The sequence below is a fragment of the Phyllostomus hastatus genome, unplaced genomic scaffold (assembly GCF_019186645.2).
Source record: "Phyllostomus hastatus isolate PE091 unplaced genomic scaffold, TTU_PhHast_1.1 phas_scaffold_129, whole genome shotgun sequence".
Taxonomy (NCBI): domain Eukaryota; kingdom Metazoa; phylum Chordata; class Mammalia; order Chiroptera; family Phyllostomidae; genus Phyllostomus; species Phyllostomus hastatus.
In genome coordinates, this window is record NW_025334009.1 from 4,723,175 (window position 1) to 4,738,241 (window position 15,067).

The window sequence follows — 15,067 nt, forward strand, 5'->3', positions numbered from 1 at the left end:
TGCCTGCGCGTCTTTGGCCACACTGTAGAGTTTCTCAAAAGGCAGGTTTTTATAACCCAAAGGTGAACAACCTCTTGAAGGCAGGCAGGTCCTGGGTTAAAAAGCCAGATTGTTAATCCCTCATAGAGAGGACTCAGGAGAAGACCACCGCCCTGGCCCCCACAGTAAGCTTGCCCTCCCGGAGGGGAAATCACAGGGGCCTGAGAGCCTGCTGATAGATGGGCATGGGGTGCATTCCTCCGCCTGGTCTGTTGCTCCCCAGCTTAGCAGAGTAGGGCAGAGCTGTAGTCCCGAAGCCGTGCTTCCAGGAGTCACTATTCAGGGCCAGAACCACCCTATTTTTCTTCAGCTTGAACCTGGGACCCAGAAAGGGGTTAGGGATCAAGAGTTTAGAGGCATACCAGCTCCCTGCAGATGTCCCCCAGTGCCCACAGTGCCGCCACGTGGTGGGCGTTCCGCCGAGGGCTCACCCGTGGTCTCTAGTCCTCCAGTTCGATGGACTCCCGTGGTGCGCGGGAAGCCCCATGACCCGCTCGGAGACGAACAAGGAATTCTCCGTGAGTGCTGGTGCCGCTGGCTCTGGTTCCACCGAGGTGCTCCTGGTTGGCCCTGATGAGGGGAAACGAGGTGTTCAAACTCCTTGGACAGGTGTCAGTGGCTTTAAAAACTATACTTTTGATCCCTCGGTCACTTAAGAAAGGTGACTACCCGCGGGTTCTGCCTTTTGTCACTGCCGCGCCGTGTTGCCTCCGAGACCGCGCAGGTCAGGAACCGCCGCTCCCCCTTCCGTGCCTCCTCTGCAGGTCGTGGAGCACGGCCTGTTCGTCAAGCACTGCAAGGTGGAGGTGTATCTGCTCGAGCTGAAGCTCTGTGAGAACAGCGATCCCACCAATGTGCTGAGCTGCCATTTCAGCAAGGCGGACACCATCGGTGAGTAGCTGGGCTGGGCTCCCAGGGGGCTGGTTGAGAGGGTGCGACGCCCTCCTCAGACTTGTCACCAGACAGTCTTGGGCTGCGTCACCGCTCCTGACCTGGCAGCCTGCGCCCCGGGGCGTCCGAATGGCGAGTTAAGCCCGTGAGTCGTGTTCTGCAGCGCACCAGGCGTGGTCGCTGCCCATCTGCCACAGGGGAGGAAAGATGAAGAAATGTGATTCAGAGCTTAAAGTTACTGACTAAAAAAATCTTAGCGAGAAAGTGGCAGAGCTGGTATTTGAAACCAGGTCTGTCTTACCTGGAAAGATTAGTTTTCTCACTCTTCCACCTTGCACTGTGCTGTAAACGGGACCCGTGTCACTGGAGAAGCACAGGGCAGCTTCCGGTGCGTCAGTGCCAGAGGACGCCCAGGGGAGAGGCGTGGCCTGGGGTCCGTCAGAACTTCCGGTCCATCCAGAGCGTCCTGTGACCATCCGGAAAGGCAGGAGGGGGAGCATTCGCCCACCAGGGCCGACCGTAGCCTTCCCCCGGAGAAGGCCCTGCGTGACGTTTCTGCCTGTCCCCAGCGACCATCGAGAAGAAGATGCGGAAGCTCTTCAACATCCCTGCGGAGCGGGAAACGCGGCTGTGGAACAAATACATGAACAACTCCTACGAGCAGCTGAGCAAGCTAGACAACACTGTCCAGGACGCCGGGCTGTACCAGGGCCAGGTAGGAGGGCCCGGGCGTGGCCCGGCGGGCAGCGCCGCCCCGGGGGCGTGGCACGCGGGCAGCGAGGTGGCGCACACGCCCCTCACGTGGTGCTCCTCTTCACCCAGGTGCTAGTCATTGAGCCCCAGAATGAAGACGGCACGTGGCCGCGGCAGACCCTGCAGTCCAAGTGAGTGAGCTTTTTCTCCCCGTGGCCGGGCGCACAGGTGTCAGACAGACCCTTCCCTAAGGCAGTTACCCATGCTAAGGGGAAAATGCGCTTAATCGGAGGGAAAAGTACATCTGATTCCGTACCCAGAGTCAGTAATCCCGGTGGGAGGCCCTGGTCTCCAGCGAGCGGCCCCTGGGCAGCCGCCGGGGGGAAGGCTGTCGGGCGGGAGCCTCGTCGGCGGAGAAGGAGAGAAGGAAAGGAGAGGGCCGGGGTCCAGCGGCACTGCTCTGCCGTCAGGGGGCTCCGTTTCTGTCCAGGGGACCCCAGGCACCTCTGTCTCAGGAGACGGCCGTGCGTGGTGTGGAACTGGGCACATCCTGGAAGGGGCCAGAGAGGAGTGACGGCCTCTCCTGGCGGTGTGTGGTGGGGAAAGGGTGTCCGCGCGCTGATCGTCGTGGAGACAGGGTCGGGCCTCGCTGCCCCCCTCGGTCAGGCCGTGGACCGTGGCCACAGATCCCAGGGAGGGAGGCAGCTCTTGGGAGAGAGGGTGCCTCCTTGGGACCCCTAAAGGTTAGCGTCTCCGGGTGAAGTGTGTGCGGCCGTGAGTGAACCAGAGCAGAGTTCCTGAGGCGCAGCTCCCCTCCCACTCCCCCCAAAGTGCCAGACTCTGTTGTGGAAGCTGGGGGTGTAGCAGTAAACAAAACAAAGTCTGTTCTCGAGCAAAAAAATAGGTAAAATAAGAAAACCACAGGTTCCGTGGTTTACAAGCACCAAGGGGGGACAGTCAGGGAAGGAAGTCGGCAGGTGCCAGCCAGGCTTCGGGAAGGGGCAGGTTTAAGGAGGGTGGGGAGGGCCCACGGGTGTACCCCGTGAACGTGGGCGTGGAAGAGGCGAGGGCGTCCGCAGTGAGTGGGGTGCTTAATGGGAGTAACGCCGAGGCAGAGGAGACAGCAGCCGCAGCAGTTCCGAGGCAGAAGCCCTCCTGGTTGAAGACCACGGGAGTTGGCCGTGGCTGGAGCAAGGAGCGGTGGCGGGAGGGGGGTGACCAGGGCCCAGGGGCGATGAGGTGGGAGGCGGCACCCGAGTGAGAGAGTGGGTGGCAGCGTTGCCTCTGGGTGAGGTAGGGGGCTCATGGGAGTGGGCGCAGGGAGTGCGGGGGTGACGTGACCTCGCCTGGTGAGCGGCTCCGCTGGAACGAGAAGCTGACAAGTGCAGTCAGAATAAAAGGAAAGTGACAGATGGCAGCCTGTACCGGTCGGAGTAGGACTCGTATTCCCAGCCACGTAAGAGGGTGGAGTAAGCATAGTGACTGTCGTCCAGGAAAGGAGGCAATGGGTGCGTAAAGCAGGGACAAGGAGACGTACCTGGGGACGGAATTCGGGGTGTGGGCTGACAGCCGGGCGTAGCTGGAGACGGAGCGGACAGTCGGAGGGCCAGGCTGAGGAATTCTGGAACGCACTGTGAGGGGGACAGGTGGGCGATGGCAGAAGGGGCGGTGCCCCGCTCACCCACCGGGAAGGCCAGAGGAAAGAGCCGGCCCCGGCGCCGTGCAGGTGCGGAGCGGCCGGGGGCACGGGGCGCTGCCGGTGGGGCACGGAGACCGGACGGTGGCTTCCGCAGCTTTGGCAGTGAGCACTGAATGAGGAGTTGTACGCGTTTCTGCAACTCTGCGGCCCACTCCTGGGCGCTCAACCCACCGAAGCGCGCCCCGTGTTCCCCTAAGGATGTGTCAGAGGTGTTCACGGCATGAACTGCCCGCCACGGTCACAGAGCGGAGCCAACCCAGACGTCCACCCAGAGCAGAGCGGGCAGCCAGGCCGTGCCCTGCGCGCCCCGTGGCATTCTGTGTTGCCGCAGCGTCCCGTCTCACCAGCCGTGTGGAGTGAGAGGAACCGGGCACAAAGCGTGGCATGCCGTGCGACCCCCTCGGCGTAAAGCTTCGGAAGAACCGGCAGGACTCACCTGTGGGCCCACGGTCACGGCCGCGGTGGTTAGCTCTGGGGGGGGTCGTGACCGCGCGGGACAGGAGGACGGCACCTCGGGGCGGGGGCCGGCCTGGGTCCTTGTGTGAGTGCTTACACGTGTTCACTCAGTGGGAGCGTCTTGATTGTCCTGCTCTCGTGGTTTACGTGTTTCTCAGCGTAACACTTCAGTTAAAAGTTTAGTAACAAAGAGAAGGAAGGTTTAAGAAAATAACCAGTTTCAGTATCAATTCAGATGTAAATTCTGGCTAATCGCAACGTGGAAGACCCAGGAGGCAGAAGTCAGATGAGAACGTCCTCAAGTGCTTCTCATGAGGGAAATGTGGAGAGTCCCAAGTCTAAACATTTGACGGGGAAATAAAAACAGGGATAGATCCTAGCAAGTTCGTGGAGTAAGTACCAGAAATGTAAAAGGAACGTTTATGTCTTTGAAACACACTGTGTTGATTAGGAAAGGGGTGGTGGCCATTAGGAAAGACCTGAACATCAGTGTGGTAAAGCAAGACAGGTGCTTGTGCCTTTCTGAAGAGAACTGGGGGTTGGGGGGAGGGCAGGCCAGTGCTGGTCGTTAGGGACCCAGCCGCTCCATGGTCTGGCTCCGCCGTCCTCACGGCAGGCCGCTGCGTGACCGCTGGGACTGAAGCCGTTGCACCTGCACTCGAGGGGCTAGGAGGCGGAAACAGGACACAGCTCTTCCCTTGAGAAATCACACGAGACCTCCCTTTCCGTCTCTTTGCCAGTTATAGGACCACGCCGGGCTTCCCAGGAGGCTGGGAAGTGCCTTCTGGCAGGGTGGCGAGGTGTCTGGTGAAATATTGGGGTTCGTGAGAAAGGAAGAACATGAGAAGGAAGAGGTGAAAGAAAAAAACCAGCACCTCTCATGTACCAAAAGGTCTGGCCACCAAAGATGCGGGGTTCCCCCCCACACACACACACTGACCAACCGCGACACCAGCTGGGTGTCTAAAACCGGGCTCCGTTCTGACGCGCTCTTACTGTCCTTGCGTGAGGTCTGTGGGGCCTGCCTCGCTCGCGCCACAGTCCCCATCGAAGGGCTGCCAGCTCAGTGCGAGAGGCCAGTGTCCCCGAAGTGGGGACGGGCACGCACGCAGATGAGGGCTGCGGCGTTGGTGTGGAGGGGCCCCGGCTTAGGCGCCAGGTGCCGGCCTCGGGTGCTAGAGGCCAGCCCTCGAGGGCAGTGCTTCATGCTGCCTGGGGTGCGCAGGAGAAGTGGGCGGAGCACAGAGGAGCTCCGGGCACGGTGGGAGTGTGGCCGAGACCGACCTGACATGCCGGGAGCAGGACACACCTCAGTAGAGAGGGCTGGGTGACCGACCAGCGTGTCTCTTAGGAGCAGAGGATCCTTTTTTGGAGGTGTAGCCTGTATTTTCTATTTGTTCGTCAAGGGTGGAGTTAAAAAAACCTTTGTATTGTGTAAATTTTCAGGCCTATGAAAACTCATCATTGGGTTTCTTTTCAGCTGAGTTTACTCTGGAAAGTACTGACAGTGTTTTCTACATCTTTTAAAACAAATATCAGGTTAAATTTTTGTTTTGTTTCATTTCGACCAGAAAATGTTGCGAAAGAAACGGACAGGTCTTGGTTGTGTGTAGTGGCTTACAAGCATTTTGCCCCTGCCGTGGCTGGGGTAACTCAGTGGACTGAGCGCCAGCCTGCAAACCAAAGGGCTGCCGGTTTGATTCCCAGTCAGAGCATGTGCCTGGGTTGCGGGTCCCAGGTGGGGGTGTGCGAGAGGCAACCACACATTGATGTTTCTCTCTCTCTCTTTCTCCCTCCCTTTCCCTTTCGCAAAAAATAAAACCTTAAAAAAAGGAACTTTGCCTTTTTAAGTTCAGCGGAATAGACTGAGTTACCTGTGAACAGTTACTAAAAAGGGGGAGTGTAGGACCACACACCTGGATGTTCTGTACGTCAGAGTTTGGGTTCCACTCTCCTGTGGTGCCTGTTTCCACCCCGAGACAGCAGGCCGCCACGCCAGACCGGCCCTGGGTGGTGCGTGGCTTCCCTGCTGGCATCGGAGACTGGGGGCACCTGCAGTGAGTGTGCTTGGGTCACCTGGGTGGCGGCGGAGAGCGTCCTCGGCTCTGATGGGTCTCGCTCACCGAGCCGTCTGAGTTCCCGGACTCCTTTGAGAGTCGTCGGATTCCTGGAGTGCTAGGGGCGTTCCTCAGCAGGGGGGCAAGGCTCTGCGAGGCAGAGGGTCCTCAGGGTTAGAGAAAGGGCGTTTCCCTGTGGGAACCAACCAGAGAGACGGGGCGCCCCCTCTCCCTCTCCCTGGCAGGGACCTCGGAGCCAGGAGCGGCGCTCAGCCCCACTCCCCTGACCTCTGCCCGCTGCTGGCGTGGGCGCAGACCGGACCTCTCCTCGCCTGCCGCCGCCGCGCGTGCTCTCACGGCGCCCCGGCTGACACCCGATCCGGGAGGCTGGGTGTCGTGCTGTGACAGCATGTTCTCATCAGTGTCCACGTCTAAAAATAACCCCAGACCCAGAAGGAAAATCACAGTCATGCGTGTTTGAAACAGTGCGGAACAATTCTCTTTCCTTCTCCATGTTCTTACATGGATTTTAGTAGGAAATGGATCAAATTGATAGCAGTTTAAGATTGGGGCAATTACGCTTTTGAGTAATTAACCTGAAAGTAGGAATAAACCTAAAATAAGATGCTGATAAAATCTAAAAATAAATCTAAAAACGAAAGTAGGAATACATTTAAAATAAGATGCTGAAACTTGACTTTGAAACAGAGAGGCTCCTCGTATTTGGTGAATTTGAGGGAACAAGGAATCCCCCTGGACAGCGCGGTGAAAGCAAAGCCCCGTCTTCCTGCGCCGGTGTGCTGACAGCCAGCTGTTTAATTTGGGACGAGTATTTCCGGAGTAATTCATCTTTGCAGCCATCTTCTGTGTCTTTCATTGGTGATTCTTAAAACTCAGGGAAGCTCACGATTTATAAACCAGACCGGGGCCCCTGAAGATCAGTCTCACGGTCCGTGCTCCTGAAAGACTTGGTACGACCATGAGGTTGAGTGAGACAGGAAGACGAATTGATTTTTTGACTCTCGCTTAAATAAAACCTATCTTGAAGGTGGCACAAAACTAGGCTTTTTTGCCGTTTAAGCCGCTGGCACACTTATGTCTTGAGACGAGGCCTAAGGCCTTAAATAGGGGCTGCTTTTGGCCGGAAGTCAGCAGCACTGTTTCTGCTTCTCTCCCAGATCAAGCACTGTACCTAGCAGAAACTTCACTACCTCTCCAAAACCGTCAGCAAGTCCCTATTGCTCAGCATCTGCCTCTCCCATTGCAAACGGTGACAGCACCAGCACCTCTGGGATGCACAGCTCCGGTGTCAGCAGGGGGTAAGAGCAGGCCCTCCCGCTTCGCTCCCTGCCTTCTGAGCCCCGTCCCAGGCTGGACCCGGAGAGCACCTCCGCCCTGCACTGAGCAGGTGGGAGTAGGGTCCCCGCGGGAACGCGCTGCGTGTGGTTCCTCACTCCATTTCCTGCCCACAGTGAAGCGTGCCTCCTTGTACTGGCTTAGATTGCTTGTCCTAGCAGCTGGTGGTTCCCCACAGCCGAAGTCACCGGTGGTCGCGGGGCTCACTGTGCAGAGATGGGTGGGCCTGATGGTAGCCTAGTTGTGAGGGGGTGACTCATTGTGGGGGAGCCCTGCCTGTTCGCCCCTGGGTGGCTGTGATCCTTTCTCACGCGTGTCCGGAGCACTGGCCACACAGCACAGAGAGGGTGGAAGAGGACGCTCAGGCACAGTCAGACTCTTGATCTTGGTCACCTCAGTGTTCTCCCCGATGTCACCTGGCAGTTGGCCTTCTGGAGAAACACAAAATTAGCATTTACCACAGCCTGAAAGTGGAAAATTCAAATAGCACTTCTCCGCTTATGGGTGGTGTGCCACCCGCCTGCCATCGCGTCAGATCGGGGCGGGGTGGGGGCGGCCGCAGGGCTGCGGAGGGGAGTAGAGAGGACCGGTCTCACGGAGCTATCTATCGCCAGACGAGAATTCTAGAGGCCCTGGAGCCACCCCAAAGGCCTCCTCGGGGCGTGTGTGCAGCACTTGCTTTTATTGGTGATGTGGGTTGTGTTTTCCAGTGGATCTGGCTTCTCTGCTTCATATAATTGTCAGGAGCCTCCGTCGTCACACGCACAGCCTGGGGTCTGTGGCCTCGGAAACCTGGGGAACACCTGCTTCATGAACTCTGCTCTGCAGGTAAATGACAGGACCGCCGTCTCGCGGGCGCGGGGTCGTCACGGTACTCGGGGCTTGGGTAAGACTGGCCCGCCAAGGGTCAACGGAGTACTTTCCAGAAGCCACGGGCAAAGCCAGACCTTCCCTTTGGACGAGGCCAGATTCTGTCCTGCACGTGGGCACTCAGTGGTGAGCAAGTCAGCCATGGCTGTTGTCCCCCCAGGAATCACAGTCTGACCCTGAGGTTTCTTAAGGGAGAGGACAAAAAGATCTGTTAAAAAATCCGGTAGCCCTGGGGTTTGGGAAGGAATTTTTTCCCCACTGTGATGAGGTGGGAATAGGCCTAGTACCAAGGAAAGGAGACAGGACTTGGCTTTTCATGGGAGTTTTCTCAGTTCTTTACACCCTCAGTGTTCCTTGGCTGTTGAATAAGGGTAACAGTGATGAGGGGCCGTAGCTCCAGATGTGTATGTTAGACAAAAAAGGTTAAATGTCATGATTCATGTCTCTATTTCACGATGCTAGAAAAAGAACAAATGAAACCCAAAGAAGTAAGAGGGGAATAACAGAGATAAGAACAGAAATTTAATGAAGTACAAAGCAGATTTACAGTACAGCTAAACTTGGCTTTTTGGGGGGGAAAAAGAAAACAAATGAAATTGACTAGCTCCTAGGGAAAGTGGTCAGGGAGAAAGAAAGTATAAATGACTTGATACCAGGAATGAAAAAGGAATATCAGTACAGACGTGAAAAAGAGGGTAGAAGAATTTTATGTCATTAAACAATTTATTTGATAAGTTTTAGACAAGTTGCTTTGAAAAGCACAACTTGTCAAACTTACACAGGATGAAATAGAAAATGTAGCCCTGGCTGGTGTGGCTCCGTGGATTGAGTGCCAGGCTGCAGGCCAGTAGGGGGCTGGTTCGGTTCCCAGTCAGGGCACATGCCTGGGTTTTGGGCCAGGTCCCCAGTAGGGGGCACTCAAGAGGGAACCACACATTGATGTTTCTCTCTTTCTCCCTCCCTTCCCATCTCTTAAAAAAAAAAGTCTTTAAAAAAAAAGACAATCTGCACAGTGCTGTATTTGTTAAATTGCTTTGGTAACTAAAGCTTTACACCAAAGAAAATTCCTTTTAAAAAAAAAGATTTTTTTTTAAGATTTTACTTATTTTTAGACAGAGGGTATGGGAGGGAGAGAGAGGAAGAGAAACATCAATGTGTGGTTGCCCCTTGCACACCCCTTACTGGGGACCTGGCCTGCAACCCAGGCATGTGCCCTGAGTGGGAATCAAATCAGTGACCCTTTGTTTCACAGGCCGGCGCTCAGTCCCCTGAGCCACACCAGCCAGGGCAAAAGAAAATTCTTATTCTGGATGCCTTTATCGGTGAATGTACTCAGAGATTTAAGGCAGAAACAGTACCAATCATACATTTTTACATAATAGAAAAAGAGGGACAACTTTCCAAATTTTATAAGGCAGCTACCAAAATCTGACAAGGAATTTTTCAAAAGGAAAATTTTAGATTATTATGTTTCATAACTATATACATCAATTAAATTTTAGTAAGTCAAATTAAATGATGTCTGATTAAAAGTGGTAACACAGGTGGGGTTAGCGCCAGGAGAGCTAAGTTGGTTTGAGCCCTAAAAAATTAGTCGGTGTCATTTAACACGGCGATAGAATTAGGAAGAAAACCCTGGGATCAGCTCCATAGACGTAGAAAAGCGTGTGATAAAGTTCAGTTTTAATACCCACCTTCATTTTGTAGTTGGAAGAGGTAAAGTTAGTGCACACATCAACAATGATATTGTCTGTTGTTTTTCTACGGCCTTTATCATCCTGATTTTTTTCTCCCATAATGCTTTGGCTTTGTATTTTGTCTTCTCGAGAAACATTGGAATGTTCCAATTCCAGCAATAAAATCATCCTAAAATTATTATCTTAAAAACTATCTCCCGTGGAATAGAAAGTCACTGTGTGTCAAACACTGGGGGTGCACAGCTCCTGCCCTCAGGTAGCTCGCCCCAGCGACAGTTCTTCGTGGGCGTGAGCTCCTGCAAGACCACGCCCCTGGGGGGTCGCTGTGGGGTGGCCGCCAGCTCGGCCTCGGAGGGGGCTGTGCCCCACTGGGGGAGCCTCTCGCAGAACCTGCTGGCTGCTCCCTTTTGTTGGTGTGGACCCCGGCAGGCCCCTCGAACTCGGTTTACCTGGTGCCCTGTGTGCCCTCCAGGAGGGGTGTAAGGCTCCGACCGTGTTCTCTTTCAGTGCTTGAGCAATACGGCTCCCCTGACGGACTACTTTCTCAGAGATGAGTACGAGGCCGAGATCAACAGAGACAACCCCTTGGGGATGAAGGGGGAGATCGCAGAGGCCTACGCGGAGCTCATTAAGCAGATGTGGTCGGGAAGGGACGCTTACGTGGCACCTCGCATGTTCAAAGTAGGTTGACAGACGTGCTTCTCCTCTCGCTCTGGGGGCGGGGGGTCGCATGGTGTGATGTGATGAGGCGTTCCTTTGCTCGCATGTGGGCATTCAGAGGGGCCCTGAGACTGACAGCACCACAGATCAGGTTCTTCTTTTCCGTCGGTCGGCCGCTCAGCACACACGTCCCTCACGGGACTCGAGAAGTCCTTCGTGCTCCTTTGTGCGCTGTTTGCCCCGAGTGCCGCGGTCTGTGGTCCAGTCTTCAAAGGGCCAGCAGCTTAAGCCGGAGCACAAAAATTCAGTTTAATTTCCAGTGTCATCTAGGGGCCACCCCCAGGTTCTCCGAGCCTGGGGCCGGTGCCCGCGGTGGTTTGAGTGGGCCCCTCAGCCAGGGATTGGCTTGGTCTTGTTGGAAGGTGACTCGAGGGGCAGTGGATGAAGACCGGGCGGAGACGGGCAGCCCGCAGCCGTTCGGCCTTCCCACTGGCCTCAGTGTCTCTTCCTGTGGGAGAGGGAGCGCCCTGCCTCCCCAGTTTGAAGTCTGAGAAGCCCTCTTGCGCCCACACCGCTGGGGCTCCTGGAGCCTTCGTGAAGCAGACGGAAGGCGGAGACAGGCATGTCTTTCACTCGGGGAGGAGAAAAGTATGGCACCTCAGCTCAGTGAGAAAATGAAAACCTCAGGTAGTTTATTGAAATTGAAGACGAATTCTTGTCGTCCCCATGGCCACTTTAACACTGGGAAATAGGTGACAGTTACTGGTCTCGGACAAAGTCACAGAGGGACCGGAACTGGGAAACAGCGCATCGGGTTGAAGCCGATGCGGACACACAGTTGGCTGGCGGCCGTTGGGTTTGTGGGCGGGGCGGGGGGCGGGGGGGGCTTGCTGGATGACGGGCACCTTCTCTGCGCCATCTGGTGTGGTAGCCACTAGGCACTTGACATGTAGGGTGGATAGGGCCTGAATTTTTAGTTGTATTTATTTATTTTTTAATTGTATTTAAATTTGATTAATTCAAATCTCAGTAGCCACATGTGGTTAGTGGTCCCGCTATTAGATAGCACAGGGGTAGGGCGATGGCTCTCCAAGTTCAGGTGCTTCAGCCCCTCTGGAGGTTGACAGGTTAACACAGACGGCTGGAGCCACGTCCAGAGTTTCCGATTCTGCAGCCTGGGGGCCTGAAAATGGCCTTCTGACAAGCTGCGCGGTTGAGGCTGATACCACTGGTTGGGGAGCACGCCCTGAGGGTCGCTGGTGTAGATCAGTGCAAGGCTGACAGTTTTTAGTTAAGGCTAAGAGGGCTGGTATGTTCTGGAAGATTCCTCTGGCTGATGCAGGTGCCATTTGTAGAGTTCTTAGGAGACTGAACCAAAGAAGGAAGCTGGAGAGGTGTTCGTGTCAGTACTTAGGTGTGGCTGCTCAGGACACCACCCTTCACTCTTCTTTAGGGGAGCGGCCAGGTCCCGGACCTGCTGTCACCCTGGGTTTCTGGTCTGCGCCCGCCCTCTGCCACCCCTTTCAGGCCCTGGAGGAAACAGCCGGGCTCCTCGACCACAGGGAGTTCTCCCTTCCTGTCCCCGCTGGTTCTGCAAAGCTGAGCTGGTGACAGTTTCTCCTCTGACTTGGCTGGTTCTGCGTATCTTCTCATGCCTCCTGATGCGCTGGCTTCTGTTCTAGACCCAAGTGGGCCGGTTTGCCCCCCAGTTCTCTGGCTACCAGCAGCAAGACTCTCAGGAGCTGCTAGCCTTTCTCCTGGACGGGCTGCACGAGGACCTGAACCGCGTGAAGAAGAAGCCCTACCTGGAGCTGAAGGACGCCAACGGGCGGCCGGACGCGGTATGTTGTGCAGACTTCGGGACGGCAGTCAGCGTTCCAGAGCAGTTGCCTCCCAGGAAGAAAGGCAGGGACACGCTTTTGTTCCCCTGAGTCCTGGTTCCAGGGCCCCGGTGGCCCCTGCTGTTGGCAGTGTGGACCGGGGTCCTGGTGGGGAAATGCATTCCAGGCCCGAGGGGCTGACTCGGGTCGCCCCTGCTGCTCCCTCTGGGCCTCTTTACGTTGGCGTCCACGGGGTGCAGTCTGGCTGGTGACGCAGAGACCAGGGCCCTCTGAAAACTGTCCAGTGCTTGTGGTGCGGGCTTTCGAGATTAGTGCTGCTGTCATTAAAATCCGTCTGGAATTTTTTTTAGATTTTATTTATTTATTTATAAAGATTTTATTTATTTATTTTTAGAGGGGGAAGAGAGAGAGACAGAGAAACATCAATGTGCGGTTGCTTGGGGCCATGGCCTGCAACCTAGGCATGTGCGTTGACTAGGAATCGAACCTGCGATGCTTTGGTTCGCAGTCTGCGCTCAATTCACTGAGCTTCGCCAGCCAGGGCGTGTTTATTTATTTTTAGAGACGGGAAAGGAGGGAGAAGCAAAGGGAGAGAAACATCAATGTGTGAGAGAGACATCGATCAGCTGCTTCTCACACACCCCCAACTAGGGACCTGGCCCACAACCCAGGCACGCAGTGTAACAGGAGTCGAACCGGTGACCTTCCGGTTCACAGGCCAGCGCTCAGTCCACTGAGCCACACCACCCAGGGCTCATCCCTTCTCTTTTCTTCCAGGTAGTTGCAAAAGAAGCCTGGGAGAATCATCGGTTGAGGAATGATTCTGTGATTGTGGATACATTTCATGGTCTCTTCAAGTCTACCTTGGTTTGCCCAGAATGTGCTAAGGTTTCTGTGACCTTTGACCCATTTTGCTATCTAACTCTCCCACTGCCCTTGAAGAGAGATCGCGTTATGGAGGTCTTCCTGGTCCCTGCCGACCCTCAGCACAGGCCTACTCAGGTAGGTGACTTGGCATCCTCACAGCACCTCCCGTTTGAGGCGGTCTGCGGGCGGGACCGCTTCCCTCCTGCGGCGTGAGCTCCATCCGCTGCCACCGAAATCCCCGGGCACCTGCCCGTGCGCCCTTGGCCTCCCTAAGAGGGACCTCTGGGCAATCCCTAGTCACGAGGGCCTGTTGAGAAGGTCGTCTAGGCCTCTCTCTCACTTCCCCCCACGTTCCATTCATCTGACTGACGTGGCCTGGGTGGCCTGCTGCGTGGCCCTGGAATCTGAATGTCCGGGGATCAGAGGCGGGGCCCTGCTGGGTCAGGCTGTCCGCTGTCAGCTGGGAGGGCGTGGCCAGGACAGAAGGCCTGGTGAGAGGTGTGCCCAGCAGGTCCGAGTGTCTGCCGGCTCACTGCCCGACTGTCCTGCAGTCTGCTGGCGTTAGCTTCTGCGTCTCTAGAGAGAGACGGCGTAGGACGAGCTGGCGGTTGTGGGACCCTGCCGGTCCTGTGCAGACCTCAGTGCAGACCTCAGTGCAGAACGGAGTGGAGCAGTGTTTACACGGCGAAGGGCCGGCCCGGCGCCTCCGCTGCTGCCTGAGTGGGGGCGCGGGGGTCCTGCCTGTTCGCTCTGGGGGCCCCGGAGCAGGCAGACCCCTGACCTCCCTGGACTGCTTCCGGGAGGACGCCCCTGCCCTCTGAGATGCCTGCCCTTCCTGGCTCCTTTCCCAAACCTTGTGGAACACTCTCGTCTCACCCTGCCCGCCTCTCCTTTGCAGTACCGCGTGACCGTGCCGCTGATGGGGGCCGTGTCCGACCTGTGCGAGGCTCTCTCCAGGCTGTCTGGCATTGCTGCGGAAAACGTAAGGCAGGGTGGTCCGTTGCACTCGGCCTGGTTGGGGCACTTCACAGGCCTTTGGAGTTTGTTTTAACCTTACGGCCGTTTCTGGGGGTCGGTTCTTACTGGCCAGCACAAACGTGACGTCTGGGTGCCTCAGGGCTCCTGGGCCTTGCTCCCTGTGCGCGCTGTGGAGGAGACCTCCCTTCCAGCCCCAGTCTGGGGGACACCATCCATCTTTCTTTTTTAAAGATTTTACTTATTTTTAGAGAGAGGGAAAGGGAGGGAGAGAGACAGCGAGAGAAACATTGATCGGTTGCCTCTCGCAGTTGGGGTCCTGGCCCATAGCCCAGGCATGTGCCCTGACTGGGGTTCGAACTGGCGACCTTTCGGTTCACAGGCCGATGCTCGGTCCCCTGAGGCACACCAGCCGTGGGGTGGGGGAAGGACACCGTCTTCCCTCCGTTGGGGTCATATTGGCCGTGGTCAGGGGGCCAGGAGTGGGGCTGTGGTCTCAGCTCTGCCGCCCCTTCCTGTGACCTCCTCTGTAGTGGGAGAAGGTAGTTCTTTCCTGGCCTAACCACTGTAAGTCTGTGGAGCGACGTGGTAATGTTCTAGATAGAAATCCCTATTAGAAACGACTGCCCATGCCGGGCTTTCTGCCGAACTTAGTCCTGTTTGCGGGCGGGCAGAGTGGAGCCCTCCCCTCGCGAGAGGACCTGTCCTCCTGGATGCTCCCGCCCCCCCTCGTCCCAGCCCTGGTCAGTGTCCCTGGTCCTGCCCACTCCCCCTGCACCCCTGCCGGTTTCGGGCAGTTGCGGTGCTCGGGGTTCGGCCTGTTCCACTATGCGTGAGGGTGGCCTGGTGACCCCTGGCCCGGGAGCACCCAGGGGCTCACTGACGGCCACCCATCTCTGGTCGCCACTCGCTCCCCTCCATTCCCGCTGCTCGGGCAGGTCCCGTCGGGGACCTCGGTCAGGTGTT

General features: G+C 56.5%; 1 protein-coding gene across 4 annotated transcripts in view; it reads left to right on the plus strand.

Annotated features, from left to right (window-relative positions):
• The window catches only part of USP4 (ubiquitin specific peptidase 4), a 35,134-nt gene that overhangs the window by 6,971 nt on the left and 13,096 nt on the right, over positions 1-15,067 (plus strand). For 2 of the 4 annotated variants that reach the window (XM_045856803.1, XM_045856805.1), the window contains exons 4-12: positions 804-930; positions 1,500-1,645; positions 1,753-1,814; positions 7,014-7,154; positions 7,902-8,019; positions 10,266-10,439; positions 12,101-12,259; positions 13,037-13,261; positions 14,025-14,108. In XM_045856803.1, the coding sequence (XP_045712759.1) occupies positions 804-930; positions 1,500-1,645; positions 1,753-1,814; positions 7,014-7,154; positions 7,902-8,019; positions 10,266-10,439; positions 12,101-12,259; positions 13,037-13,261; positions 14,025-14,108 (1,236 nt within the window). Of the gene's footprint in view, positions 1-803; positions 931-1,499; positions 1,646-1,752; positions 1,815-7,013; positions 7,155-7,901; positions 8,020-10,265; positions 10,440-12,100; positions 12,260-13,036; positions 13,262-14,024; positions 14,109-15,067 lie in introns of those variants that run through there. The other 2 variants (XM_045856804.1, XM_045856806.1) reach the window with 2 other exon arrangements.